Source organism: Gorilla gorilla, chromosome 4 (genome assembly GCF_029281585.2).
Source record: "Gorilla gorilla gorilla isolate KB3781 chromosome 4, NHGRI_mGorGor1-v2.1_pri, whole genome shotgun sequence".
Classification (NCBI taxonomy): domain Eukaryota; kingdom Metazoa; phylum Chordata; class Mammalia; order Primates; family Hominidae; genus Gorilla; species Gorilla gorilla.
This window is the reverse complement of record NC_073228.2, coordinates 32,282,622-32,310,569: the sequence shown is the minus strand read 5'-3', so window position 1 is coordinate 32,310,569 and position 27,948 is coordinate 32,282,622. Positions and strand designations below refer to the sequence as shown.

Below are 27,948 nucleotides of genomic sequence, written 5' to 3'. Positions count from 1 at the left end.
ACCTCGGCCTCCCAAAGTGCTGGGATTACAGGCATGAGCCATCACGCCCAGCCCACAATGAGTGATTTTTAAAATAATTTTATTCAACATATGCTAATATGCTTATGTCTCTGGTTTATCTTTATAGTGAGGTATATTGTACTTTGAAATAAAGAATATTAAATAAATTAGAAATTAATAGCATTTGTAAACCGCATTTCCTCTGTTTTTAGTTCTTATGCAGGCATATTTTTGTTCATTCATTTGATATCTACCTTGAACAAATTTTGCCTAGCAAGTAGTGCAAGTTACAAATTTCATTCATTTACCTTATTTGAGTTTGTATGTAGATTAGGTGCAAAGAAGCTTCTGGGGCTGGCAGATTTTTCCAAGATAGCACCTTTTTTTTTTTTTTTTTTTTTGGAGACAGAGTCTAGCTCTGTTGCCCAGGCTGGAGTGCAGTGGTGCAATCTTAGCTCACTGCAAACCCCGCCTCCTGGGTTCACGCCATTCCCCTGCCTCAGCCTCCCGAGTAGCTGGGACTACAGGCGCCCACCACCATGCCTGGCTAATTTTTTGTATTTTCAGTAGAGACGGGGTTTCACCGTGTTAGCCAGGATGGTCTTGATCTCCTGACCTCGTCATCGGCCAGGTAGCACCTTTTAAGCACTCTTTTATTGCATATTAATTCCCCAAAATCCATTGACAGATTTATTTTAGTCTTAGCAAGCATTCAGGTTACCTTTTAGAAGATCCGGTACATGAGCGATCAGGAATGCTTATTTATTCTCTCATGTAGCGGAAATTATATCCAGAGTAAGAATAGTAAGTTAATGTTTGCATAAAGAGAACATAGCTGCTATTGACCTCTTTGGCTCATCTCTATGCAGCCAGTTTTTGTGAGTCAAAATTTCTATCTTAATAATGGTCTAGACCGGGCTCGGTGGCTCATGCCTGTGATCCCAGCACTTTGGGAGGCTGCGGTGGGTGGATCACCTGAGGTCAGGAGTTTGAGACCAGCCTGGCCAACATGGTGAAACCCTGTCTCTGCTAAAAATACAAAAATTAGCTGGGCGTGGTGGGGGGGGGGGGCGCCTGTAATCCCAGCTACTTGGGAGGCTGAGGTGAGATAATTGTTTGAACGGGGGAGGCAGAGGTTGCAGTGAGCCGAGATTGTGCCATTGCACTCCAGCCTGGGCAACAAGAGCAAAACTCCGTCTCAAAAAAAAAAAAAAAAAAAAGTCTAACCTAGGGCTACAGAGCATACCTTCTCTTTTTCATTTTCTTTTATCTTCGTTTCTTTTTTGAGACAGGGTTTCTCTCTGTTGCCAGGCTGGAGTACAGTGGCATAAATATGGCCCGCTGTAGCCTCAGCCTCCTGGGCACAAGAGATCCTCCCACCTCAGCCTCCCAAGTAGCTGGGACTACAGGTGTGCACCACTACACCCAGCTGGGTTTTTTTTAAGGGTAGAAACGGGGTCTCTCCATGTTGCCCAGGCTGGTCTCAAACTCCTCGGTTCAAGAGATCCTCTCGCCTCAGCCTCCTAAAGTGCCGGGATTACAGGCATGAGCCACTGTATCCGGCCTCACTTTTTCTGTAAGGGATCAGATCCGTAGCTATTTACACATCGTGGACTATCCAGTCTCTGTGCAACTACTCAGATCTGTCACTGTAACGAGAAAGCAATTATAGACAGTACATAAATGAGTGAATGTGGCCATCTTCTGGTAAAACTTTATTCATAAAAACAGGTAGCAGGCTGGATTTGGTCTGCAGTTTGTAGTTTGTTAACCCCTGCTCCAACTCATTGAATGACAGTAGTACACCGGAAGAGACATAGTGAGCCTGGGAGCCTTAATGAGAGAGCTAGCTGTCTTCTAAGGATTTTTGTATGACATCTGTGTATTTGGTTCACCCATTTGCCAAATAAGTACTATCATTTCTCTCTTGATCAAGAAATAACAGGTTTCACATGATGCTTTAGAAAAGAATATAGTTGTGCATATATGAGTTGTATAAAAAAATTAAGAGTAAAAAGAAAAAGCTTTTTATGAAGGGAAAAGCAGAAGAATTTCTTCTAAATGAGCTGTCTGATGACAGGAAGATTTGGTTCCAGTTTCATGTAACCACTGGTATGTTCAATTCCTCTTAAATACCAGATTTTACAAGATTGCAACCATTTTGAGGAATAAATAACTTATGGATTAAGTTTAGATGTCATGTGTAGGATGAACAGGTCTAAAGATCTAAGGTACCACTGTTGTAAAATTATAATGGAATAGGGATTTTTGTTAAGTAGATTTTTAGCTGTTCTTATTTTTAAAAAGTAGCTATGTAAGATGATAAACATGTTAATTTGCTTTACTATAGTATAACCATTTTGTTATCTGTATGTATACTATAACAACATATTGTAAGCCTCAATTATGCACAATAAAATTTATTTCTAAAAAGCTTAGGCCAGGTGCAGTGGCTCGCACCTGTATTCCCAGCACTTTGGGAGGCCAAGGCAGGAGGATCACTTGAGGCCGGGAGTTCAAGACCATATCAGCCTGGGCAACCTAGTGGGACCCCGTCTCTATGAAAAAAAATTTTTAATTAGCCAGGTGTAGTGGCATGCTCCTGTAGTCCCAGCTACTCAGGTGGAGGTTGAGGCCAAGGTTGGAAAATCGCTTGAGCCAAGGGAGGTTATGATCGCGCCACTGCACTCTAGCCTGGGCGACAGAATGAGACCCTGTCTCAAGAAAAAAAAAAAAAGTTTAGATGTTGTACACAGTTAGGAGAAGTGATGGGATTATTTCATTAGCCACCTTGTAATTATTTCCCACTAACAGAAATATGATTCATAATTCTGTAATTAACCAGGTTAACAAAAACAGGAGCTTTGGTACTTGATTATGAGAAATGTATTCTGGACATGCTCCCTATATGCATGTACATTATGATTCATCAAGTTACAAGACAAAAAGATGATTAAAGAATCATTTGTAAACTGTATGTAACATTAAGGATTTATAAAGCCTGTTCTTAATAGCAAAGGAGTCCATGGGCTACAGTTTACTCTCCTGTATAATGTGATGTATGTACAATTTTTGACACTAGGTGGAGCAGTTTCCTGGCAAAAGACTTCACAAAGCCCTATATCCCTTTCAGTTAAGCCCAGCTTCTAGACAAAGAACTGTAAAGAGAAGAAAAACGATCGACAATCATTTTATAATTTAAAAACATACCCAAATATTTAGCTATAAGTAGAAGGCTGAATATATTTTACAATTTTTCTGTTTGCCATATATTTTAACCATTGGATTTTCTCATGTTTAAAGTGTTAGTTTTACTTTCTAGAAGCAGTTTGGAAGTAGAAAAGTTGGGAACTATTCAGTTACATTGTAGAATAGATCAGGTTTTATTAGAAGCTGTAACATCAAGGTGTTATCCTTTGAATGATATCTGTGAGCCATTTGTTTCATATGACCATTTTTATAGAAAAAAAGTACTTTTTGTTATAAATTAGATGCAAAGAAAGTTGTGAGATATGTGCCCCTGTGTAAGATTCAGAGCCTGTTTCTGCTTTAAAGTTTGTGATTATTTCATTATTAAAATATGTGTTAAAAATTGTACATTTACCCTGAAGTACAGGTCAATTGATGACTAAAAAGAAAACAAAAAAAATTATACATTTAAAAAATCTGACATCTTAATTGCTTTTTCATATTTATGACCTCCTCTGTATATGGCACCCTATGGAGGAAGCACTGTATAGTATTCCGCACTTTTTAAAAGCTGTTTTTTCCTTAGTATAGACATTTCTGATACTTTTTGACTCTTGGCTATTGCTAAAAGTAAATATTATTTGGAAAACTGCATTCATATGGGTTGAAATAAAATAGTGAAATAGTTTCAGTAAGTGAAATATTGTAGTAGTTAATACCATAAAGTGGAATCATTCTTTTTTTAAAAAATTGTTAGCCAGCTTCTTCCCTATCAATTCAGCTTGACTTCTGACTATTGCTTTATTGCTCATTTGTCTATCCTCCTTTTAAGACAAAAAAGAAATTACCAAAAGTTAAGGCTCTGGTGTGACTTGATACCAGATGCTTATAACTATGGCTATAAGCATGCAGTGACTCAGTGCTGTTTCAGGAAGCCCAACAGACCCTTCTTAGAAAAAAATCTGTTTGCCTTTTGTTTGATGAAGGCATGAAAGCTCTTCTCCCTGTCTTTCCCTAAGGAATGACTCATATATTAACTCTGCTGAGCATCACCACATCAAAAGAAGAAACCAAGGTCTTCAGGACATCGGGCTGGGTTTTTGCCAAGGAAAAGGGGTATGCACAGACTGGGTAACTTCCTGCCCTTAAGTTTATTAATGTATGCTTAAATGAAAGCCAAGAAAATTTAGTTTAGCTTAAATTTGTTGTTGAGCATACATTTTAAACAATTTATACTAGCCCCCCCCCCCCTTTTAACAGCTCTCTCATAAATATGTAGTTCATTTCTCTTGAATACTTAAATCAACTGTATGATCAAAAGTTGCTTGGGTCTAGAGAACAAAGGTGAAACATGCCTTCTTTTTCTTTTTCTTTTTTTTTTTTTTTAGACGGAGACTCACTCTGTCGCCCAGGCTGGAGTGCAATGGCGCGATCTTGGCTCACGGCAAACTCCATCTCCCACGTTCAAGCGATTCTCCTGCCTCACCCTCCCAAATAGTTGGGACTACAAGCATGCGCCACCACACCTGGCTAATTTTTTGTATTTTTAGTAGAGACAGGAGTTTCACAATGTTGGCCAGGCTGGTCTTGAACTCCTAACCTCAAGTGATCCGCCCGCCTCAGCCTCCCAAACTGCTGGGATTACAGGCGTGAGCCACCACACCTGGCCAAACATGCCTTTTAATATGGATTAATTCAATATAATAAAAATAGCTTCAAAGACAGTACCTTATAACTTGGAGCATGAACTAATACTATAGAGTTCATATTTCTTTTGTTTTGGCCAGCAATTTTATATTTGCACTTTTATAGTATAATCTCATATTTCTACCCTATGACCTAGGTAACAGGCATTATTAGGCTTTTTGTTAAACAAAGGAGGAGATAGAAGTTACCAACAGTAATTTACCAACAGATTTAGAAAACTGAAATCCACATTAATGCATGCCCCGGTTACTGCTTTTTGACAGTTTGTTTCTTTGTTTTTTGTTTTGGTTTTTGGTTTTTTTTTTTTTTTGAGACAGGGTCTTGCTCTGTCGCTCAGGCTGGAGTGCAGTGGCATGATCATAGCTCACTGCAACCTTGAACTCCTGGGCTCGAGTGGTCCTCCCATCTCAGCCTCCCAAGTAGCTGGGACTACAGGCATATGCCACCACACTGGGCTAATATTTTTTCTTAGTAGAGACGGAATCTCACTGTGTTGTCCGGGCTAGTCTCGAACTCCTGGGCTCAAGTAATCCTGCTGCCTCGGCCTCTCAAAGTGTTAGGATTTCAAGCATGAGACACTGTTCCCAGCCTGTACTGCATTTTATAAAGAGAGACCAGAGGCATAACTTGGGACCTTCTTCACAAAAAGAATATAAACACTGGTTAAACTTGTCAGTGCCCATTGGGAATCGATATTTTACACTCTAGCCTTCTAGAATTATTTGCTGTAGACCATAACCTTGTTTTCTGACTCTAATGAGAAAAACAATGATTAAAAAAATTCTGAAGAGAATTCCTGTGTTTGCAAAAGGGTTTCTGAAGTCCCCTGAAAGAAAACAAAGGTTTTGCAAGTCATACAAACAACCATTTTTCATCTTTTTTTGTTTATTTATCACCCAGATATTCCTAATGAATCACATTCCAGACTAACCACTGACTGCTTTTGTTCCTTAGTGAAGAAGTGTGGCAAATAAATGTTTTCCCAGTGAATCAGCACAGGATTCTTGATTTTATTACCTTTGCCCTAAACTTTCCAGACAAAACTAATTGGAAATTTTGCCTTTGGGATCTCACTTGACTTCTGTGTATAGATGATGGATTAGGCTATGAATTGACATTACAGATGTTGTCCAAACAACTCCAGTCTTTAGGAATGTTTTATCAGTTCTGAGGGAGCCGTCTAGAGTGGAAGAATGTCTGTCTGTTTTGTCTGCTTGCCTTCCTTAAAAATACTCATACACACACAACACACATTCTGCACTCTTAATGTGATGTTGTAGTCTTCATCTCGGTTGATAAGTATACTTGCCTAAATTAGGCTAATAATTAATATGAACATTTTAGGTCTTTCGTTTTTAAAAGATATCTCTGTAAGAAAGGACCCTAAAGTAAACCCAACAGTATTCTGTCTCTGGTCTTTTAGATGGTATACTGTTTTTCTTGATGAAACATAGACATGAGTATAACCTTTTCAGTCCTTTAAATGCTACAAAGTGTGTGAAGAAGGTACAATTATAGTAAATCATGAGCCGCTGTAGTATAAATCCAGAGAACTTGAAAAGTTCAAAATCCAGAAAATGTTTTACTTACTTAATATTAAGCAGCAGTGTACATACTGATTTATCATTTTACTAATATGATTTTTTCATAAATTCAAGTATGAATATATTCACCCCTTTCTTACTATGACCCTAATTAGTGTTTGTGGCACAAGGATTTCTTTCTCTGGGCTTAACATAGATACTATATTATTATCAGAAAACTACTTAAAACTCTTCACTACCAGATTAGGATGGAGATAGATAGATAGATAGATAGATAGATAGATGTGGTTTTGTATAATTTTACCCTTCTAGGACAATTTTTTTTGAATTCTAAGTTTCTCTTAATTAGAAGAACTAGTAGTGTATTGTTATTCTTAAAGCTAGAGTAAAAATTGATTACATAGAATTATCTCAGTTCGGTTTTTTTCTAATCACTAAAACTTTTCTAATCACTAAAACTCATGAATAAGAATGTAAATCATGGAAATGTAACTTTTTAAACTTATGTAAAAAGAGTTTTTAAAAGATAAAATATCTTTTTCCACAGACAAGTACCTACATCTGCTCTTACTAGAAATCTTACCCTTTCATCTAAGTATAGTTTGCTCTCACCCAGACATACTCCTGCCTGGCCAAGCACTACATCTTTTATCCTGGACAAGGCAAAATTATTCCATTACCAATCTTTGGAAAATATAATGTAATACAGCTCATGAGACTAGATATATGGAACTCTGAAATGAAGCAAATCCAGATGTCCAATATGTTGCAAATAACCAAGCTATCTTGTTGATTTAACTTCGTCTAGAATAACTATACTGAGTTACCAAAAATAAAACAGACCTTTATTTGCCACTTTTCTTTTTTTTTTTTTTTTTTTTAAGACAGGGTCTCATTCTGTCACAGTGGCGTGATCTCAGCTCACAGCAACCTTGACCTCCCAGGCTCAAGCAATCCTTCCACTTCACTGGGACTACAGGTGCACACCACCATACCCAGCTAATTTTTTGTTTTGTTTTGTTTTGTTTTGTTTTGAGAGAGAGGGTCTCTCCATGTTACCCGGGCTGATCTCAAAACTCCTGGGCTCCAGTGAGTCTCCCGCCTCAGCCTCCCAAAGTGCTGAGAATACAGACATGAGCCACCCTGCCTTGCCTATTTGCCACTTTAAGATGTACTCCCTGTATTGATCTTTACCTTGCCACATGTCACATCCTTTTAAATGTGTTCAGACTCATTTTATAGCACAGCAGATGGTCTGTCTTGGCAAATATTCCATGCGTACTTGAAAATAATATATATTTGGCTCTTGCTGGGTGGTATTTTCTATGTTATTCAAATCTTCTGTGTCCATACAATTATCAGTGTAGTTGTTGTATCAATTAATGAAATATAGATGTTGACGTTTTCAACTATGTATGTGCCAGGCATGGTGGCTCACCTCTAATCCCAGTGCTTTAGGAGGCCAAGGCAGGAGGATCCCTTGAACTGAGTTTGAGACCAGCCTGGACAACATAGGCAGACCCTGTCTCTACAAAAAATAGAAAAATTAGATGGGGCCAGGTGTGGTGGCTCACACCAGTAATCCCAGCACTTTGGGAGGCCTTGTTGGGAGAATCTCTTGAGCCCAGGAGTTTGAGACTAGCCTGGGCAACATAGGGGGACCCATCTCTAAAAATAACAAAAAAAAAAATTATCTGGGACAGGTGCGCTGGCTCACACCTGTAATGCCAGCACTTTGGGAGGTGTTGGTAGGAGGATCCCCTGAGCCTAGGAGTTTAAAGCAACATAGGGAGACCTGTCTACAAATAATTTTAAAAAATTAGCTGGGCTGGGCACTCTGGCTTACACCTGTAATCCCAGCACTTTGAGAGACTGAGGTGGGTAGATCACTTGAGCCCAAGAGTTAGAGACCAGCCTGGGCAACAGGCAAAACCCCACCTCTACAAAAAATTAGCCAGGCGTGGTGGTGTACACCTGTAGTCCCAGCTATCCAGGAGGCTGAGGTGGGAAGATCACCAGAACTCTAGAGGTTGAGGCTGCAGTGAGCCAAGATCTTGCCACTGCACTCCAGTTTGGGTGATGGAATGAGAGACCCTGTCTCAACAACAACAACAACAAAATTAGTTGGGTGTGGTATCTTGCACCAGCAGTCCCAGTTGGGTGGATCACCTGAGGTCAGGAGTTCAAAACCAGCCTGACCAACATGGTGAAACCACATCTCTACCAAAAATACAAAAATTAGCTGGGTGTGGTGGCGGGTGCCTGTAACCCCAGCTACTTGGGAGGCTGAGGCAGGAGAATTGCTTGAACCCCAGAGGCGAAGGTTGCAGTGAGCCAAGATTGTGCCATTGAACTCCAGCCTGGGCAACAGAGTGAGACTCTGTCTCAAAAAAAATAAAATAAAGAAATTTCTAGCTATAATTGGGGATTTGTTCATTTCTGTGTTCTGTCAGTTTTTGCTTTATGTATTTTCACACTCTGTTATTGGGTGTATACACATTTAGAATCGGTCTGACTTCCTGAGAATTAGACCTTTTATCATTTGTTCCTATGAATCTCTGTTAATATTCTTTGTCGTTAAATCTACTTTGTCTAATATCAATTTAGCTACTTTATCTTTTTTATGGATTTTTTAAATGGTTTTTCTTTTCCCATTTCTTTACTCTTTCTTTTCTGGGTTCTTAATATTTAAAGTGGGTTTCTTATAGACAGCGTGTACTAATCCAGTCTGACAGTGTCTGCCTGAATTTATACATTTGGTCCATTTGCAATTAATGTAGTTATCAATATGATTGGGTTTAAGTCTACCCTCAAACTGTTTGTCATATCTAATTTTTCATTCCTTTTTCTTTTTTCTCTGCCTCCTTTTGGACTGAGGATTTTTTTTGTTGTTTTGTTTTGTTTTGTTTTTTGGTGTTTTTGTTTTTGTTTTTTTTTTGGTATTGAATTTATTTGCTTGTTTGTTCTACTTCTTTTAAAATTTTTAGTGGTATAGCTAGGTGTAGTGATGCATGCCTGTGGTCCCAGCTACTCGGGAGGCTGAGGTAGAATCTCATGAGCCTGGGCAGTCAAGACTCCACTGAGCTGTGATCACACTACTGCCCTCCAGCCTGGGCAACAGGGTAGGACCCTTTCTCAGAAAAAAAAGAAAAAAAAAATTAGTGGTTGTCCTAAGGTTTGCAATATGCTCCATTAACTTACAGGGTGAACAATAAAGTATTGTTTTCTCGTTTTGTATAAAATATAACAACCTTATAATAGTGTTCTTCATTTCCTCCTCCCATAATTTATAATTTATGCTTTAGTTGTCATACATTTTACTTCTTGTATATTTTACTTCCTCATATGTCGTAAATCCACAGTACTGTTTTGAAATATATTTTTTTGAAATATATTTTCCCTAGCTCCCAGATTCACGGGTATTTTTTTCTTTGACATTTTAAAGAAGTAATTCTGATGTCCTTTGGTTTGCATTATTTCTGATGAAAAGTCTGACCTATTTTTCCCTGTAGATAATGTTTTATTTTTATCTACTCTGTTGTTTTTAAGACTTTTCCTCTTATCATTGAATTATAGCAATTTCATTATGACATGATTGTGATGATTTTTAGCAGTTAGATTATGTTTTATTTTCTATTTTCTTTTTTCTTTTTTTGAGATGGCATCTTGCTCTGACGTCAGGCTGGAGTGCAGTGGCGCAATCTCGGCTCACTGCAATCTCCGCCTCACGGATTCAAGCCATTCCCCTGCCTCAGCCTCCCTAGTAGCTGGGATTACAGGTGCGCACCACCATACCCAGCTAATTTTTGTATTTTTAGTAGGGATGGGGTTTCACCATGTTAGCCAGGATGGTCTCAATCTCCTGACCTCATGATCCACCCACCTTGGCCTCCCAAAGCGCTGGGATTACAGGCGTGAGCCACCATGCCTGGCCTATATGTTTTCTTTTCTTTTCTTTTTTGTGCTGGCATGCAGTGGTGAGATCTCAGCTCACCGCACCCTCTGCCTCCTGGGTTCAAGCAATTCTCCTGCCCCAGCCTCCCCAGTAGCTGGGATTATAGGCACTTGCCACCACGCCCGGCTAATTTTTTGTATTTTTAGTAGAGACAGGTTTCACCATGTTGGCCAGGCTAGTCTCGAACTCCTGACCTCATGATCCACCCACCTCGGCCTCCCAAAGTGCTGGGATTACAGGCGTGAGCCACCGCACCCAGCCCATGTGTTTTATTTTCTTTGTGTCGATCCTGACTGGATTTGTTCAGTTTCTTAAGTCTGCGGATTGATACTTTTCATCAAATCTGGGTCTGTTTCTATTGAGCAATATTTCTTTTGGTTATGAGTTATAATTTGCTGCTTCGCATATCTAGTAATATTGAGTGCTAGTAATTTTTAATTGAATGCTAGATATGTAGTATTAAATTGTTGATTGTATGGATTTTGTCTTCCACTATAGAACATTGATGTGGGGGGAGGGTGAAGGGGACAGTTAAGTTACCTGTGGATCAGCTTGATCTTTTTAAGACTTGTTTTAAACCCTGTTAGGGTCAGACTAGAGTAGCTTTCACCTTAGGACCAGAAGGAAAGGTCATACCTACCCAGGCATGACCTTTCTGGGTTGAATGCTGAGTCTCTCTACTCTAGCTGGTTGATCACAAATGTTTCCCAGGCCTGTGTGAACTCTGGGAATTGGTCAGTTTACAAATCCCCAGTAATTATTCTTTTCCCAGTTGTTCTTGTAGTTCTTTGCCTGGACTTGTGGTCTCACCTTAGCATGCAATGCAGCTTTGTGTGCCAGAGTCTGAAGGGGACCCCTGTGCAGATTTCTAGAGTTCCTTCTCTCTGTGTAGCTTTCTCTTTTCTGGTATACTGCCTCATAAATTCTGACTGCCTCAGCCTTCTTGAATCCTGAACTCGTGAACCCCAGTCTCATTCTCAACTCGGCAGGAGCAACATGCTTTGTTTGGGCTCTTGCTCTTTTGACCATGGAATTTTTGGCAGGCATGGAATGTGTCTACAGACAAGAAGCCAGAGTCAATGTATGGTTTCTTCATTTTTATCCCTTCTCTTAGTAATCAAAGCCCTGTACTGCCTGTAGTACAATGTCTAAAAAGAATTGTCCCATATATTTTGTCCAGTTTTCTAATTGTTTGCTATAGAAATGAAAGTCTAGTATCCGTTACTTCATCCGGCCGTGAGACAGAAAACCTTCAGCCATAGACCGGGATCCCTAACCCATGCTCCCACAAGAGTTGGAACCTGCTGCTCAGTAAATATATAAATTTTATATCCTGTGGCAGGTTTTATCCAGTTAGGCTTTTCAATTAATACTGTAGCTGTTTGGGTCTTTACCCTCTTGTTTCTTTGTTTAGTATGGTTAAAAATGTGACTCATATTTGCTACATTGTAGTGAGACTTGTAGTTTTTAGAAAATATACTTTAAAAGTAGTTTGAATTATGTGTAACTTTTAAAACTTTTAATCAAAAATTTTTTTGTTTTTATTTGAATTTTTCATATAAACATATTTTTTCATTCAAATCGGTTATATTTAAAAACCATTAAGCTAAAATGTTGAATAGAACTTGTGAGGTTTCCTATCACTTAATATAGTTTAAACTATGAACAAAGGACAAGAAACTGAGTTGTTAATGTTCATTTTGTCTGGGAACCACCACATCTGCCTCAAAGGCTGAGTAATCATGACTTATTAGTGTGGTTATGGAAAATATATGTCAGTTTAGTTGAGTGAATGAACAGACTTCTTTAGAAGAAAGAATTCTCAAATCAGAGACTTGAAAAAACATTCTCAAATCAGATTGTTGAAAATTTCCCTTTTCAGAATAACTAAAAATGAAAACTATAAAGAACTTTTATTTTATTGGATAATGTGTTTAATCTGTTAGGATACATTTTTTATATTTCTGGAATGCAAACATAGCTTTTTCTTTCCTATCTATCCCAGAAATCTCATTATTTTAGCTCCCAGGGCAATTTTATTTTTGTTCACTTGAAATTCATTTCTAACTTTAGCTGTACCTGTAGCCAAAGAGGACAGTAACATGGGGACAGCATGGACAAACTCTTAAATTTTCTTCTTTTTCACTTATTGGCATTCATATGTCTCTTTTGTGTTTTCTAATAGTAAAGGTGGAAGTTACAGCTGATTTCTTCTTTTTTTTTAATTATGTCTGATAGCTATAATTGTATGAGGAGAAATGTTTCACAAACTATGCAGTTATTCTGAATATCACAAACTTTGGGGTTTTTTTGTAGTATCACAAAATAATTCTTTTTTCCCCCAAGTGTGAAATCTCTTGTGTGCACCTGGCATTTAAAGAAATGATTGTAGATTTCATGGTTAATCATAAGTTTTCAAAAACCTAAGTAGTCAAAGTATTTTCAAAATCTTATATAATTAATACTTTAATATTTCTGCATTTCCAAGAATTAAAAGTCCCCAAAAAGAGGAACAAAGGCTAAAACTTCACATTGATTTTTTTGATCCAGAAAAAACTAATAATTAACTGATTCAGTGCCAAGGATTTCATTTTTTAGGTATTATTTTAACAGAAAATGCCGATTCTATTTAGAGATAAATATCACATATGTGTGAACAACTTTGTATATTAACATCAAACAAAATTTTATTATCTTGATAGTAGAATGTCTTAGTTTTATTTTTATCACTAGATTTTATGTACTTTGAACCACAGATTCTTTCATCAAGTGATCTTAAAATACTTTCTTATACACAGGGCCCACTTACTTTTCTGTGGGACTGACTCATTTATGAAAAATCATTGGAGAAATCTTTAATAGAAACCTTCAGATTCAGAAATACTTGCACAATATAATTAGTAATAAAATCTCATGTGTGTATATATGTAAATAACTTTATTCTACAAATAAAGTATTTCTCTTCATAATAGCTGATGGCTGCTAGTTACTGTATGCTAGAGGACATCTATCAACCTATGCTTAAGGGACCCAGGAATTTATATTTTAACCAACTCCCTAGTATGCAGACACCTCATCTTGTGCTTTTAGGAACCATTGTGTAAAACTCATTGATACTGGTTTCACAGTTACATTTTTGCTTTATGATCTCACTGGGAAAGGTTACATGAGGTGGTAGATCACCAGCTGTTTTTAAGTAAGGACGTAAAGTGATATTCTCAAATTGTGCCTAAAAGAACAGTGGCTCAGGAAGTTTTCTTTAATAAAAGGAATTATCTAACAAATGAGAAATATAGATAAATAAAATAAAAGTCAAGCAAGGAATTAGATCAGTGGTTGCCGGGGACTAGGACTTGAGGGAGGGAATTAGCCACAGAGGAACACAAAGGATTTTTTTTTATAAGGGATGGGGCCTTGTTCCGTTGTCCAGACTGGAGTGCAGTGGCACAATCATAGCCCACTACAGCCTCCAACACCTGGGCTCAAGCTATGCCTCCTACCTCCTGAGTAGCTGGGACTACAGGCACATGCCACAATGCGTGGCTAATTTTTTAAATTTTTGTAGAGATGAGGTCTTGCTTTGTAGCCCAGGCTGGTCTCGAACTCCTGGCTTCAAGCAGTCATCCTGGCTCAGCCGCCCAAAGTGGTGGGAATACAGGCGTGAGCTGCTGTGCCTGGCCAAGGGATCATTTTTGCAGTAATGGAAATGTTCTGTATCTTGATTGGTGTGGTTATATGGCTGAATATGTTCGTCAAAGCTAATCGAAATGTAGACCTCAAATAAGTGACTCATTATGTGTAAATTTTACCTCAATAAATCTGATTTTTTTTTTTTTAAGTCAACCAGGAAGAGATTCTGGGAAGGATTATTTTCTTCATATTACTAACTGCATCTTGAAATTATTTAGAATTATTTTTGTTCTTTGAAAGCTAAGATTTTTCTTACACGGCAATTAATATACTTTTAAAATAATGTGTATTGATAATTTTTTAATAGTTCTCATCAGAAGTTTCTTGTATTTGTTTTATAGGGTCCACATATAGCCTCAGTTACATTAGCTGCTTATGAATGCAATTCAGTTAATTTTCCTGAACCACCCTATCCTGATCAGATTATTTGTCCAGATGAAGAGGGCACTGAAGGAACCATTTCTTTGTGGAGTATCATCTCAAAAGTTAGGATTGAAGCCTGCATGTGGGTAAGATATGCATTTTCGTATTTGTTTAAAACTAACCTCACCATCTTGATAGTGTGTGTACCTTATTGAAATGGAATCTAAACATATTCCTTGTCAGTAAACGATTCAGTCAGTAACCAGCTACCTACTTCCAAGGCAAAAGAAACCTTTTAGACCATCTCCTATTCATGAATGGCATTGAGAAGAAAGGCATGAACCATATGTATCACAAAGCAACTGAGGCCAAGTAGACTCCAGGAGGGAAAGGGAGTACAGATGATGGAACTACAGTTGAGCCTTGAACCTTGTGTGGGTTAGGGGTGCCAACCACCTGTGCAGTAGGAAATCCACATATAACTTTTGACTCCCCAAAAACTTAACTGCTAATAGCCTACTGTTGAACGGAAGCCTTAATGATAAATAGTAGATTAACACATATTTTATATGTGTTAATATAGTATTGTATACTATATTACAAAGAAAATTATAAGAGAAAGGAAATATATTTATTATTAATTAAGTGGAAACGGATCATCATTTCCACTCCATTTTCATGTTGAAGAGGCTGAGGCTGAGGAGGAGGCGGAGGGAAAGAAGGGGTTGGTCTTGTTGTCTTAGAGGTGGCACAGGCAAAGGAGGTGGAGGAGGTAGATGGGGAGCCATGAGAGGCACACCCATTATCACTTGTACTGGCACAGTTCAAATCCATGTTGTTCAAGGGTCAACTGTATACTACATTATAAAATTTGTTCTAGTATTTCTATACCTGATAAACTTTTAAAATTTATCTAAGAGTTATATAAATTATATATAAATATTAGATTGGTAATATATAGTTATATATAAATATTAGATTGGTAAATGTCATATGTCTTACTTTTTTTATTTTAAAATTTTACTTTTATTTATTTGGCAAATAAAAATTGTGTGTGTTTATATGTACGTATGCATTTATTTATTTATATATTTATTTACTGAGACAGGGCCTTGCTCTGTTGCCCAGGCTGGAGTGCAATGGTGCCATCTCGGCTCATTGCAGCTTCAACCTCCTGGGCTCAAGTGATCCTCCTGTATGTCTTACTTTTAGATTAAAATACTGTGCTCTGGCTGGGCCTGGTGGCCATCCCTGTAATCTCAGCGCTTTGGGCGGCCAAGGCAGGCAGATCACTTGAGGCCAGGAGTTCGAGATCAGCCTGGTCAACATGGTGAAACCCTGCCTCTACTAAAAATACACAGATTAGCCGGGCGTGGTGGCACATACCTGTCATCTCAGCTACTGGGGATGCTGAGGCATGAGAATTGCTTGAACCCAGGAAGTAGGGGTTGCAGTGAACCGAGACCCGCCACCGCTCTCCAGCCTGGGCTACAGAGCGAGACTACATCTCAACAACAACAAGAAAATATTATGTTCTTAGAGAACGCATTTCATTTTCTGAGTTATTATAATGCTAACTAAAGTAAGGTCAGACATTTCTTAATATAAACCAAGCCTTATTATAGTGAACGTATCAGGCTGTATGATCGTATATGGCAATTTTACTTTCAGTTGTTCCAGTTATTCTTTTTGTGGTTTGCTTAAGTTTATTTTACAAAATTCTTTGGACAGCATGTTAAGTGGCAGATGGATTCTAATCCACACAATTTTTTTTTTGTGCCTAAATTTTTTTTTTGCTTTTTTTTTGAGACAGTCTTGCTCTGTCGCCCGGGCTGAAGTGTGGTAGCACGATCTCAGCTCACTGCAACCTCCGTCTCCCAGGTTCAAGCAATTCTCCTGCCTCAGCCTCCCCAGTAGCTGGGATTACAGGCACCCGCCACCACGCTCGGCTGATTTTTTTGTACTTTTAGTAGAGACGGGATTTCTCCATGTTGGGCAGCCTGGTCTTGAACTCCTGACTTCAGGTGATCCACCAGGCCTGAGCCACCTCACCCAGCCCTGTATGCCTAAATTTATTCGGCATCCATAGGAATAATTCATTGGTTAAAGATTTCTTTTACCATTTGAGGTTTTTTTTTTTTAACTCATTGAGATTTGTTATGTTCCTGTAATTTTTTCCCACTAACAATTTCTTAGGAAATTAAAGATTATGGAACAGATCACTTACAAATCTTAACTCATTAAAATGAGCATGAATACCATACCCTCAGGAGAAGCAGAGTTTTGAAACACAGTTAAGTGTTAGCAATTGTGTTTTGCTTTAAAAGAATTATAAAGGAAATACCATCATGTTGAATTTGTTGAATATGAAAGACAGGAAAAATTGTCATGTTTCCTGTTGCTCTTTTATAAACACTGGAAACAAATTTATTATACTAGTTGCATATGCTTTATAAATTTGATGACATTAGTCTTTTGATGAAAAAAATGTTAGAATAACAGAAGATACTTGGAACATGCTAGAAAAGGGACTTTGTATGTAAATTTGTCTTTTTTTCTTAATATTATACTTTTGTTCTTCAAAAATTATTTACATTGCTGGATTAAGCTTAAGGCCAACAAATGAAAACCACTATCTCAGCTGGCCGTGATAACTGCCTCCTCCAAATTTCTGTAGTATATATTGTCTGTAGTGCTTATTAGGCCTGGCTTTATACATGCTTTAAATTAGTTAATTTGGCTGGTATGGTGGCTTTCTTCCCCAAATAATATTTAGGATCTTAAAAAATATTAAATATACCTTAAATGTATTAGCATCATAGTAATCAGCATTAAGTTTTGCACATAGGGCTGGGCATGGTGGCTCACTCCTATAATCCTAGCACTATGGGAGGCCGAGGTAGGTGGATTTGAGACCAGCCTGGCCAACATGGTGAAACCCCATCTCTACTAAAAATACAAAAAATTAGCTGGGCATGGTGGCTCACACCTGTATTCTCAGTGACTTGGGAGGCTGAGGTAGGAGAATCACTTCAACCCGGGAGGCAGAGGTTGCAGTGAGCCAAGATTGCACCTCTGCACTTGAGCCTGTGCAACACAGCGAGACTCCATCTCAAAAAAAAATTAATTTTTTTGAAAAAGTTTTCCATGTAATACAGGAATGTCAATAAATACTGATTAATAGGTCAAATGTTTGCTCTTCTTTCCTTCTTTGTAACTGTCTCGTTATATTAAAAATACAGCACACACTAAGTTATGTTTAAATTTGTTAATATTGTTCTCAACATTTACAAGGACAGTCTTCAACAAATGGTGCTGGGGACTGGGTGTAGTGGCTCACACCTGTAATCCCAGCACTTTGGGAGGCCAAGGCAGGTGGATCGCCTGAGGTCAGGGGTTCAAGACCAGCCGGACCAACATGGTGAAACCCCATCTCTACCGAAAATATAAAACTTAGCTGGGCATGGTGGTGGGTGCCTGTAATCACTGCTACTCGGGATGCTGAGGCAGGAGAATCGCTTGAACCCAGGTGGTGGAGGTTGCAGTGAGCTGAGATCACACCATTGCACTCCAGCCTGGGCGACAGAGCAACTCTCCATCTCAAAGAAAAAAAAAACAAGGGGGATGCTGTAAAAACTGAATATCCACATGCAAAAGAATGAAGTTGGACCCTTACCTTACACCATATATAAGAATTAATTCACCGGGCGCGGAGGCTCACGCCTGTAATCCCAGCACTTTGGGAGGCCAAGGCAGGCAGAGCATGAGGTCAGAAGTTCAAGACCAGCCTGGCCAAGATAGTGAAATGCTGTCTGTACTAAAAATACAAAAAAAAAAAATTAGCTGGGCATGGTGACAGGCCCCTGTAGTCCCAGCTACTTGGGAGCCTGAGGCAGGCGGCTCACTTGAGGTCAGGTGTTCAAGACCAGCCTGGCCAACGTGGTGAAAGTTCATCTCTACCAAAAATACAAAAATTATCCGGGTGTAGTGGCGCAGGTCTGTAATCCCAGCTACTCAGGAGGCTGAGGTGGGAGAATTGCTTGAACCCGGGAGGCAGAGGTTGCAGTGAGCCAAGATTGTGCCACTGCACTTCAGCCTGGGCAACAGGGTGAGACTCTGTCTCCAAAAAAATATAAATAAATAAATAAATAAAATGAAAACTTTTTTTTTTTTTTTTAAAGACAGAGTTTCGCTCTTGTTGCCCAGGGTGGAGTGCAATGGCACAATCTCACTCACTGCAACCTCCGCCTCCCAGGTTCAAGTGATTCTGACTCAGCCTCCTGAGTAGCTAGGATTACAGGCATGCGCCACCATGCCCAGCTAATTTTTTTGTATTTTTAGTAGAGACAGGGTTTCTCGATGAAAAAGATAGATTTTTTTTAATTCCTGCTCTCCAGATTTTTATCATTAAACTTACATTTCTTAATATAAAAGCACCGTGCTGCAGATTTGCTTGTGAGTTCACTTGACAAAATGTTTTTTCCCCACCTCACCTGACAAAACTTTTTAAAAGTACAAATTCAGAATTTTTGTCTTTGAATAAATCTTTGAATGAATCTTTGAATAAAATTAGCACTCCAAGAAGATGCTGTGTTATCAGTTGGTTTGCATATTTTGTGCATATTAAACTCTTCTCTAGTTTAAGAAGGATTTAAGGGTAATAAATTTGTATGTAGTAGATGGTTTGGAGGAGAGCTTTCTGAATTATTGCTTGACTGTACATACCACTTATTTTGCAGTAAGGAAGCCAGTCATTCTCTCTCCTTAATTAAACTTAGGCTGACAGTTTTCAGTGTTCCACAATTTATGTTTTGTTTTGAATATAAACAAATGTAAAGAATTTTGTATCTTATACAAATATATATTTGAATTTTATAGAGAATCATAAAATTGTAAGGATTATGAAATGATGAGGCTTCAGTATCTAATTTGAGATAAATAAATGTCTGTGTCTAGGGTATAATGTGTTTTGGGACACCTGCCTGGATGACTAAATTCCCTTGTTATTTATTTGCATAATAAGAGAGTACTGACTCATGATTCCCATTGTTTCTTGCTAATATGGGAAAACACTAGGAGAATTAAACTAAAATATAACAGTAAATATAGTCAACTACGTATAAGACAGTATACAGCCCTTGATTTCATTTCAGTCCATTATGTTACTTCCTTCTTAACTTTTGGGAAATTTGTCATGAGCTTGAATCACATGATTGCTTTCAGAACTGTTGAACATTTGACTTAACATTTGAACTTAGGAGAAGTTCATGTTTTGAGTAAAATGTTACACTTTCTGTCCTACTTTTTTCTATGGAAGATTTTCCAAAGGTGCAGAGAATTATAAAATGAATTTAATATACTCTCACTCAAGTTCAGCTAGTATTAACTAATAGTTTATATTGTTGTATCTATACCCTTTCTCATTCTCTTCTCAATTATCTTGAAGCTGATCCCAGATATCATAATACACATCATCTGTAAATATATCAGCCTTGGGGCCTAAAATGCGTTATCACACCAAAAGAAACTGTAGTAGTCTCTTAAAATTCATTATCCAATTAGTGTTCAAATTTTTCTGATTACGTTTATTTCTTTTTTTTTTTTTTTTCTGAGATGGGATCTTGCACTGTCACCCAGGCTGGAGTGCAATGGCGCAATCTCATTTCACTGCAACCTCCTCTCGTATTCCCACAATTCTCCTGCCTCAGCCTCCCGAGTAGCTGGGATTATAGGCGCACACCACCATACCCAGCTACTTTTTTGTATTTTTAGTAGACATGGGGTTTCACAATGTTGGTCAGACTGGTCTCAAACTCCTGACCTAGTGATCCGCCTGCCTCAGTCTCCCAAAGTGCTGGGATTTTATTTCTTTTCAAATTTATGCTGAAGAAACTGTTAAATAATTTCCCATGGTCTGAATTTTACTGACTAAATTCTAATTAGTATAATTTAAGCATGTTGCTCTGTTCCTTGTGTTTCCTTTGAGTTGATAAATTGTGGGGTTTTTTTTGTAAATAGGAATACACTTCATAGCCTTGTGTATTTCTATCACGAGATACAATGTCTGTTTGTCCTTCCTTTTTGTGATATTAGCACCATGGATGATTTTTTATTATATATGTCCATTATTTTATTAGAGGTTATAAAATATTAGTATCCCAGTTACATTACACCTTTTTTTTTTTTTTTAATTATTAACTGGAGACAGGGTCTCACTCTGTCACCAGGCTGGAGTGCAGTGGCACAATCACAGCTCACTGCAGCCTTGACCTCCCAGGCTTAAACAATCCTCCCACCTCAGCCTCCTGAATAGCTGGGACTAAAGGCACAAGCTACCATGCCAAGCTAATTTTTTGTAGAGGCAGGGTTTTGCTGTGTTGCCCAGGCCGGTTTTAAACTGCTGGGATCACAGGCATGAGCCACCGTACTGGGCCTGAAATAATACTTTGATGAAGGAAAACTTTTCCTTGTCACTAATTTAGTTACCCCGAGATATAGTTTATATCAGAAAAAGATAAATACTTGATCTTTATTATACCAGTTTTTAAAATAATAAGTTGGTTCTCTAGCATCCTCCAAAGTTGGCCAACATTACAGTGTTTTTTGGTTTTTTTGGTTTTTTTTTTTTTTTGAGACAGAGTCTCACCTGTCACCCAAGCTGGAGTGTAGTAGCATGATCACAGCTCATGGCAGCCTTGACCTCCTGGGCCCGGGTGATCCTCCTACCTCAGCCTCCCAAGTAACTGGGACCACAAGTGCATAATGTTTTGTAGAGACAGCCTCATTATGTTGCCCAGGCTGTTCTTGAGCTCATGTACATAAGCAATACGCCTGCCTCAGCCTCCCAAAGTTCTGGGATGATAGGTGCAAGCCATGACGTCTGACCAACTTTTCTTATTTAGCAATATATATGATTTGGTTTTTGCCTATATCCATGTATATATGTCTCTCCTGCCTTCTCTGTCTGTTTTTTGACTAAATGTAGGCTTAATCTTTTGGCAGTTAAGTATTCTTTTTCTCTTTTTTCTTTTTTTTTGGAGATGGAGTCTCGCTTTGTCACCCATAAGCTTGCTGCAACCTCTACCTCCCGGGTTCAAGCAATTCTCATGCCTCAGCCTCCCAGGTAGCTGGGACTACAGTCACGCCCCACCATGCCCAGCTAATTTTTTGTATTTTAGTAGAGTTGGGGTTTCGCCATGTTGCCGAGGCTGGTCTCAAACTACTGAGCTCAGGCAGTTCACCCACCTCGGCCTCCCAAAGTGCTGGGATTCCAGGCGTGAGCCACTGTGCCTGGACTCTTTTTCAAAATTCTTGTTTCAAGTATGGATAATGTAGTTACACGTGGAAATTGTTGGTTCCACCCATTGTGAATACAAAATATTTGAATTTGATTTGGTCCCTTGGGAATTCTTTTCAGAGCATCTGGAGGCAGAAACATAAGACAGAGCAAACTGAAATGCTTAACATTGCTTTTTAAGAACTAGCAGAGCTTGGCTGGGCGTGGTGGCTCACACCTGTAATCCCAGCACTTTGGGAGGCCGAGGCAGGTGAATCACCTAAAGTCAGGAGTTCGAGACCAGCCTGGCCAACATAGTGAAACTCTGACTCTACTAAAAATACAAAAATTAGCCAGACGTGGTGGCACACACCTGTAGTCCCAGCTAGTAGGGAGGCTGAGGCAGGAGAATTGCTTGAACTTGGGAGGCAGAGGTTGTGGTGAGCCGAGATCGTGCCATTGCACTCCAGCCTTCGTGACAGAGTGAAACTTCATCTCAAAAAAAAAAAAAGAAAAAGAAAACTTATTCATCCTAATGTTTAGTTTTCAAAGGGCTTTCTGACTACAATTTGTTAAAAGTTTTAACTCAACAGAAGAAAAGTTGTATTTAAATTAAAGCAACTTCTGAAGTTCCAGAGGATTTCCTAGAGAATTTTTATCTAACACATATACTGGTGAATTCTTTTTTTTTTTTTTTTTTTTGAGACAGAGTCTTGCTCTGTTGCCAGGCTGGAGTGCAGTGGTGCGATCTCAGCTCCCTGCAACCTCCGCCTCCCAGGTTCAAGCAATTTTCCTGCCTCAGCCTCCAGAGTATCTGGGACTGCAAGTGCGTGCCACCACACTCAGCTAATTTTTGTATTTTTAGTAGAGATGGGGTTTCGCCCTATTGGCCAGGATGGTCTCGATCTCTTGACCTTGGGATCCGCCCGCCTTGCCCTCCCAAAGTGCTGGGATTACAGGCGTGAGCCACCATGCCCAGCCACTGGTGAATTCTTATTACCAGATCATTTAGATATCAGAAGCGGGGCGGGGCGGGGGGGTGGGCAAATGATAAAAATAACAGAGTCTAAGTAGAGATTCTAGAGAACTAAAATTTACTTAGTGTCTACAATGAGCCAGGTGTTGTCTCAAGATTTTTTTTTTTTTTCATAGACAGGAATCTCAGAATGTTGCCCAGGCTGGCCTCAAACTCCTGGGCTCAGGTGATCTTCCTGCCTCAGCATCCTGAGTAGCTATGGCTACAGGTGCGTGCCACTGTGCCTGGCTTGTCTTAAGGGTTTTATGTGATGCTTGCCAAGCATCAGATAGGTCAGAATTAGAGCCAGGATTCAAACTTTTATTATTTTGATTATGTAGCGTATGCTTTCCCCCAATATATTGCATCTCAAAATGCTTCTGGTGATATAGAAGAGTATGGGTTTGATCTATTAAGTGTCACTGTTGAGAACAGAACCTCATTGTAAGTATTTTGGTTTTTCACCTAGGGTATCGGTACAGCAATCGGAGAGCTGCCTCCGTATTTCATGGCCAGAGCAGCTCGCCTCTCAGGTGCTGAACCAGATGATGAAGAGTATCAGGAATTTGAAGAGATGCTGGAACATGCAGAGTCTGCACAAGTAAGAACAGTGGGGATAGAAAATAGAACACTTTACTTCTTCCTAAAGAGGCTATTAAGGTAAAATTGTTAGTAGTTACTCTGAAGAAGAAAACTGCTAAAGTAAAAAAAAAAAAAAGAAGAAAGAAAAATATTGCTTGAGATAGAATATTTAGAAAGGTCAAAATATAAAAGATAATCTTGATCTTAGAATAGAAAAAATGCAATAAGACAACTCTTAATACACTAAAACACCTTGTCAGAAACCAGGGTAAATTAATGTTGCCAATGATGTTAAGGAGCTGAAACTTACTTTCTCCATTATTTGTTTAGAGGTATTACCAAGCAGACTGCTGCTCTGAGTCCAAAATAATAGAACTTCTGAATTAATTGTTAAACATAACATCAAAGGCCAGATGTGGTGGCTCACTCCTGTAATCCCAGCACTTTGAGAACCCGAGGCAGGAGGATTGCATAAGTGCAGGAGTTTGAGGCTGCAAGTGAGCTATGATCATCCCACTGTACTCTGGCCTAAGCAACAGGCCCTCTCTCTAAAAAAAAAAAAAAAAAAAAAAAAAAAAGAAAGAAAGAAATCTTATTTTATGGCTATATCTACTATAGTGGCCCTTTCCTCCCTTGAAAGCAGCTTCATTCGGTATTCCACATAGTGTGCAGAGCTGCTGAAATGTTTGCTAGGGAAATACATGAATTATATCAAATTCTTAAGTAGTTACTAAAACTTTAAACTAGTAAGCAATATGTAGTAGTATATATGACAATAGTAATAGTAGAACTTTTTCTTTCTTTGCTTCTTTCTTCCTTTTTTTTGTTTTGTTTTGTTTGTTGGTTTTTGATTCAGGGTCTCACTCTGTCACTCAGGCTGGAGTGCAGTGATATAAACATAGCTTACTGCAGCTTCAAACTCTTAGGCTCCAGCCGAGGGTGGTAGCTCATGCCTGTAATCCCAGCACTTTGAGAGGCCAAGGTGGGCAGATCACTTGAACCTAGGAGTTTGAGATCAGCCTGGGCAATAGTGAGACCTTGTCTCTACAAAAAAAAAATTTTTTTTTTTTTTTTGAGATGGAGTCTCACTCTGTCGCCAAGGCTGGCGTGCAGTGGCCTGATCTCGGCTCACTATAAGCTCCACCTTCTGGGTTCACGCCATTGTCCTGCCTCAGCCTCCCGAGTAGCTGGGACTACAGGCGCCCGCCACCACGCCTGGCTAATATTTTGTATTTTGTTTAGTAGAGACGGGGTTTCACCATGTTAGCCAGGATGGTCTCGATCTCCTGACCTCGCAATCCGCCCGCCTTGGCCTCCCAAAGTGCTGGGATTACAGGCGTGAGCCACCACGCCCGGCCTACAAAAAATTTTTTTAAAAGCTTAGCTGGGCCTAGTGGCGCATGCTTGTAGTCCTAGCTACTTGGGAGGCTGAGTTGGGAGGATCACTTGAGCCTGGGAGGCAAAGATTGCAGTGAGCCCTGATTGTGCCACTGCACTCCAGCCTGGGTGACAGAATGGGAGTATCTCAAAAAACACAGAGTTATTCCCCAGCCTCAATCTCTCAAGTAGCTGGGACTACAGGTATATACCACTATGGCCAGCTAATTTTTATTTGTTGTAGAGACAGGGTCCCACTATGTTGCCCAGGCTGGCCTCAAACTCCTGGGCTCAAGTGATCCTCCCACCCTGGCCTCCCAAAATGCTGGGATTACAGGCGTGAGCCACCACACCTGGCCTGAACTTTCTTTTTGAATAATATTTAACAGTTCAAACTATTCAGCAGTTCAGACTTGCCTTTGCCTCAGTCAGATTAATGAATGCCCTGGAGTATTCTAGACAATGTCCTCAAGATGAGCAAGGTAAACTTTCAAAACAGAAAAATATTAAATGCTAGGCCTAGGCAAGCAATAACATAATTGGTTGAGGCTTTTTTGACCTAATCACAATCTGTGTTATCAGCCTCTATCTCAGTTATCTCAACAGAGTGTTTTGTTTTCAGGAAAATTCCTAAAAACCTTGTTGAAAGATTGAATCTCCATCTTCAAGTCAGATAGGCTTTTTTAAAATGCATTATTACCGAGAACTTTGGGAGGCTGAAACAGGAGGATTGCTTGAGGCCAGAAATTCAAGACCAGCCTGGGCAACCTGGCAAGATCTCATCTCTACAAAAAATGAAAAATTAGCTGTATAGGGTGGTGCATTCTTGTAGTCCCTGCTACTTGGGAGGCTAAAGCAGGAGCATTGCTTGAGCCCAGAAGGTGGAGGCTGCAGTGAGCTGCATTTGCACTACTGTACTCTACCCTGGGCAACAGAGCAAGACCCCACCTAAAAAAAAACAAGAAGCATTATGAAATAAAATTCAACCAAGTATGGTTATAGTTTTTAATTAAATACAAAACTTTCAAATATGAATTTAGAATAGCCAAATATAAACCAAATGAAATAAAGAGCTATGAACATCTGCTCTTTGTGGAAAGAGCAAATTGCCCTGGTATCTGCTTTGCCTTATCTGCCAACCAAATATTATGCCTCTCATGACATCATAATGCTTATATTAATGCTAATAATTATTACAAATATAAACTTTTAAAATTATTTTTAACATTTTAAAAATCCAGTATCTAATATGACCCTTGTGTTAACTCTGAGGGAGTTTGGAAAGGTACCATTCTTCTAACTTTATAGAAAACAGTAGATTTAGTTGTTACTTCCCAAATTTCACATACTTATAGGTAGAACAAAAACTCAGAATGCCAGCATTACTGGTGTATTCCGATTACTGAAACCAGTCTGTCCACAGAAGCAGATGGGTGAGACTTGTGACAACTGATAGTTCTTTGAGTTATGGCACTAACTAATGTATGTCATTTAACATCTCTAAAATTCTTCTTTTATCTATATGAAATCAGCAAGTTGAAGTGGAATAAATATAAGGTGGCTTGCAGCTATACATTTTTTTGCTATGACTTGGATTCCAAATGGGTATGAGAGTTGTTCTCTCATAAGTCAACTAATGTACTATGATTATTTCTCCTTTTGTTTTTAAACCTTTTTTTCTTAGAATTAACATTTTCGAATTTGCATAGTCTTTACATCTCTGGCTTGCCTTCTTTCCCCTCCAACAGCCCTGTAAAAACATCTCATGATACCACTTTCCACTCGGTAACACAAATAAAATTATATCAATTCCATTTTTTTTCATGAAGTCATCTCTCTGGAGCCCTCCATGCTCCCACTCCATTCTGGACTTGCTGTTCAGTTGCCCTTCTGCACAGTTGCTTCTGTCTTGGTTTAGATTTCTTGTCTTCCTCTTTCTTAATTTACACCTTCATTTTGCTTGAACATATTCTGCTGTAGCTTTCTGTGAAAGGGTGAGTAAATGGAAAATGTGATACCATACATTCTAAACTAGCATGTTCTTCATTCACAATTAATTAACTGAATATAGGATTGTGGGTTGAAAATCACTTTTTATACTTAGAATTTGGAAGGCATTGTTCAATTGTCTTCAAGTTTCTGTAATTGGTATCCAGAGGACCGATGCCCTTCTGAGTCCTCTTTATAAGCAGTCTACTTTTTTTTTTTTTTTTTCTCTCTAGAAGCTTTTAGGTTCATTATCTGAGGTACAGTCTTTTAAAAATGTATTCTGAGCTTGGCACAGTGGCTCATGCCTGTAATCCCAGCACTTTGGGAGGCCGAGGTGGGTGGATCACCTACGGTCAGGAGTTCAAGACCAGCCTGGCCAACATGGTGAAACCCCATCTGTACTAAAAATATAAACAAATTAGCTGGGTGTGGTCGTATGCGCCTGTAGTCCCAGCTGCTTGGGAGGCTGAGACAGGAGAATCGCGTGAACCCTGGAGGCAGAGGTTGCGGTGAGCCAAGATCATGCCACTGCACTCCAGCCTGGGTGACACAGCAAGACTCCGTCTCAAAACAAAACAAAACAAAACAAAAAAACAAATAAAGTGTACTCTGATAGGTGCTCAGAAAACTTCTTCCTTAGTTTAGGGAAATGTTCTTGTATTTTTTATATGAGTTTTCCCTCTTTAGTCTCTGTTCTTGCTTCCTGGAATTCTAGTTGCTTCAATGTTAGGCCTCCTATGCCCATCCTTTTAATTTTTTAAACCTTTTTGCTTCTAATATTTATCTCATTTTACTATCTATGAGATTTCCCAAGTTTATCTTCTAAGTCTTATATCGAAATGTTTTTCTGCTGTTACATATTTATTTTCAAAAAGCAATTTGTATGTATTTTTCAGGCATCGTCTTTTCTGTTTGTTCAATTTGGAGTTCGAGGCTTTCCTCAAAGCCTGATAATCCTTATTTGTATGTTTATATAAGAATAAGGCACTTAAGGCCGGGTGCGGTGGCTCAGCCTGTAATCCCAGCACTTTGGGAGGCAGAGGCAGGCGGATCATGAGGTCAGGAGACCGAGACCATCCTGGCTAACACAGTGAAACCCCATCTCTACTAAAAATACAAAAAAAAATTAGCTGGGCATGGTAGCGGGTGCCTGTAGTCCCAGCTACTTGGGAGGCTGAGGCAGGAGAATGGTGTGAACCTGGGAGGTGGAGCTTGTAGTGAGCCGAGATCGCGCCACTGCACTCCAGCCTGGGTGAGAGCG

The 27,948-nt window shown here is 39.0% G+C and overlaps 1 protein-coding gene and 1 long non-coding RNA gene across 2 annotated transcripts in view; both read left to right on the top strand.

Annotated features, from left to right (window-relative positions):
* The window catches only part of VMP1 (vacuole membrane protein 1), a 133,213-nt gene that overhangs the window by 42,978 nt on the left and 62,287 nt on the right, over positions 1-27,948 (top strand). Inside the window, exons 6-7 of the mRNA XM_004041244.5 lie at positions 14,427-14,594; positions 23,209-23,340. Of these exons, the coding sequence (XP_004041292.1) occupies positions 14,427-14,594; positions 23,209-23,340 (300 nt within the window). The remainder of the gene's footprint in view (positions 1-14,426; positions 14,595-23,208; positions 23,341-27,948) is intronic.
* Positions 4,031-5,889, top strand: LOC134758428 (uncharacterized). The gene is made up of 2 exons (XR_010133594.1): positions 4,031-4,305; positions 4,578-5,889. It is a non-coding gene; the product is annotated as an uncharacterized lncRNA (long non-coding RNA).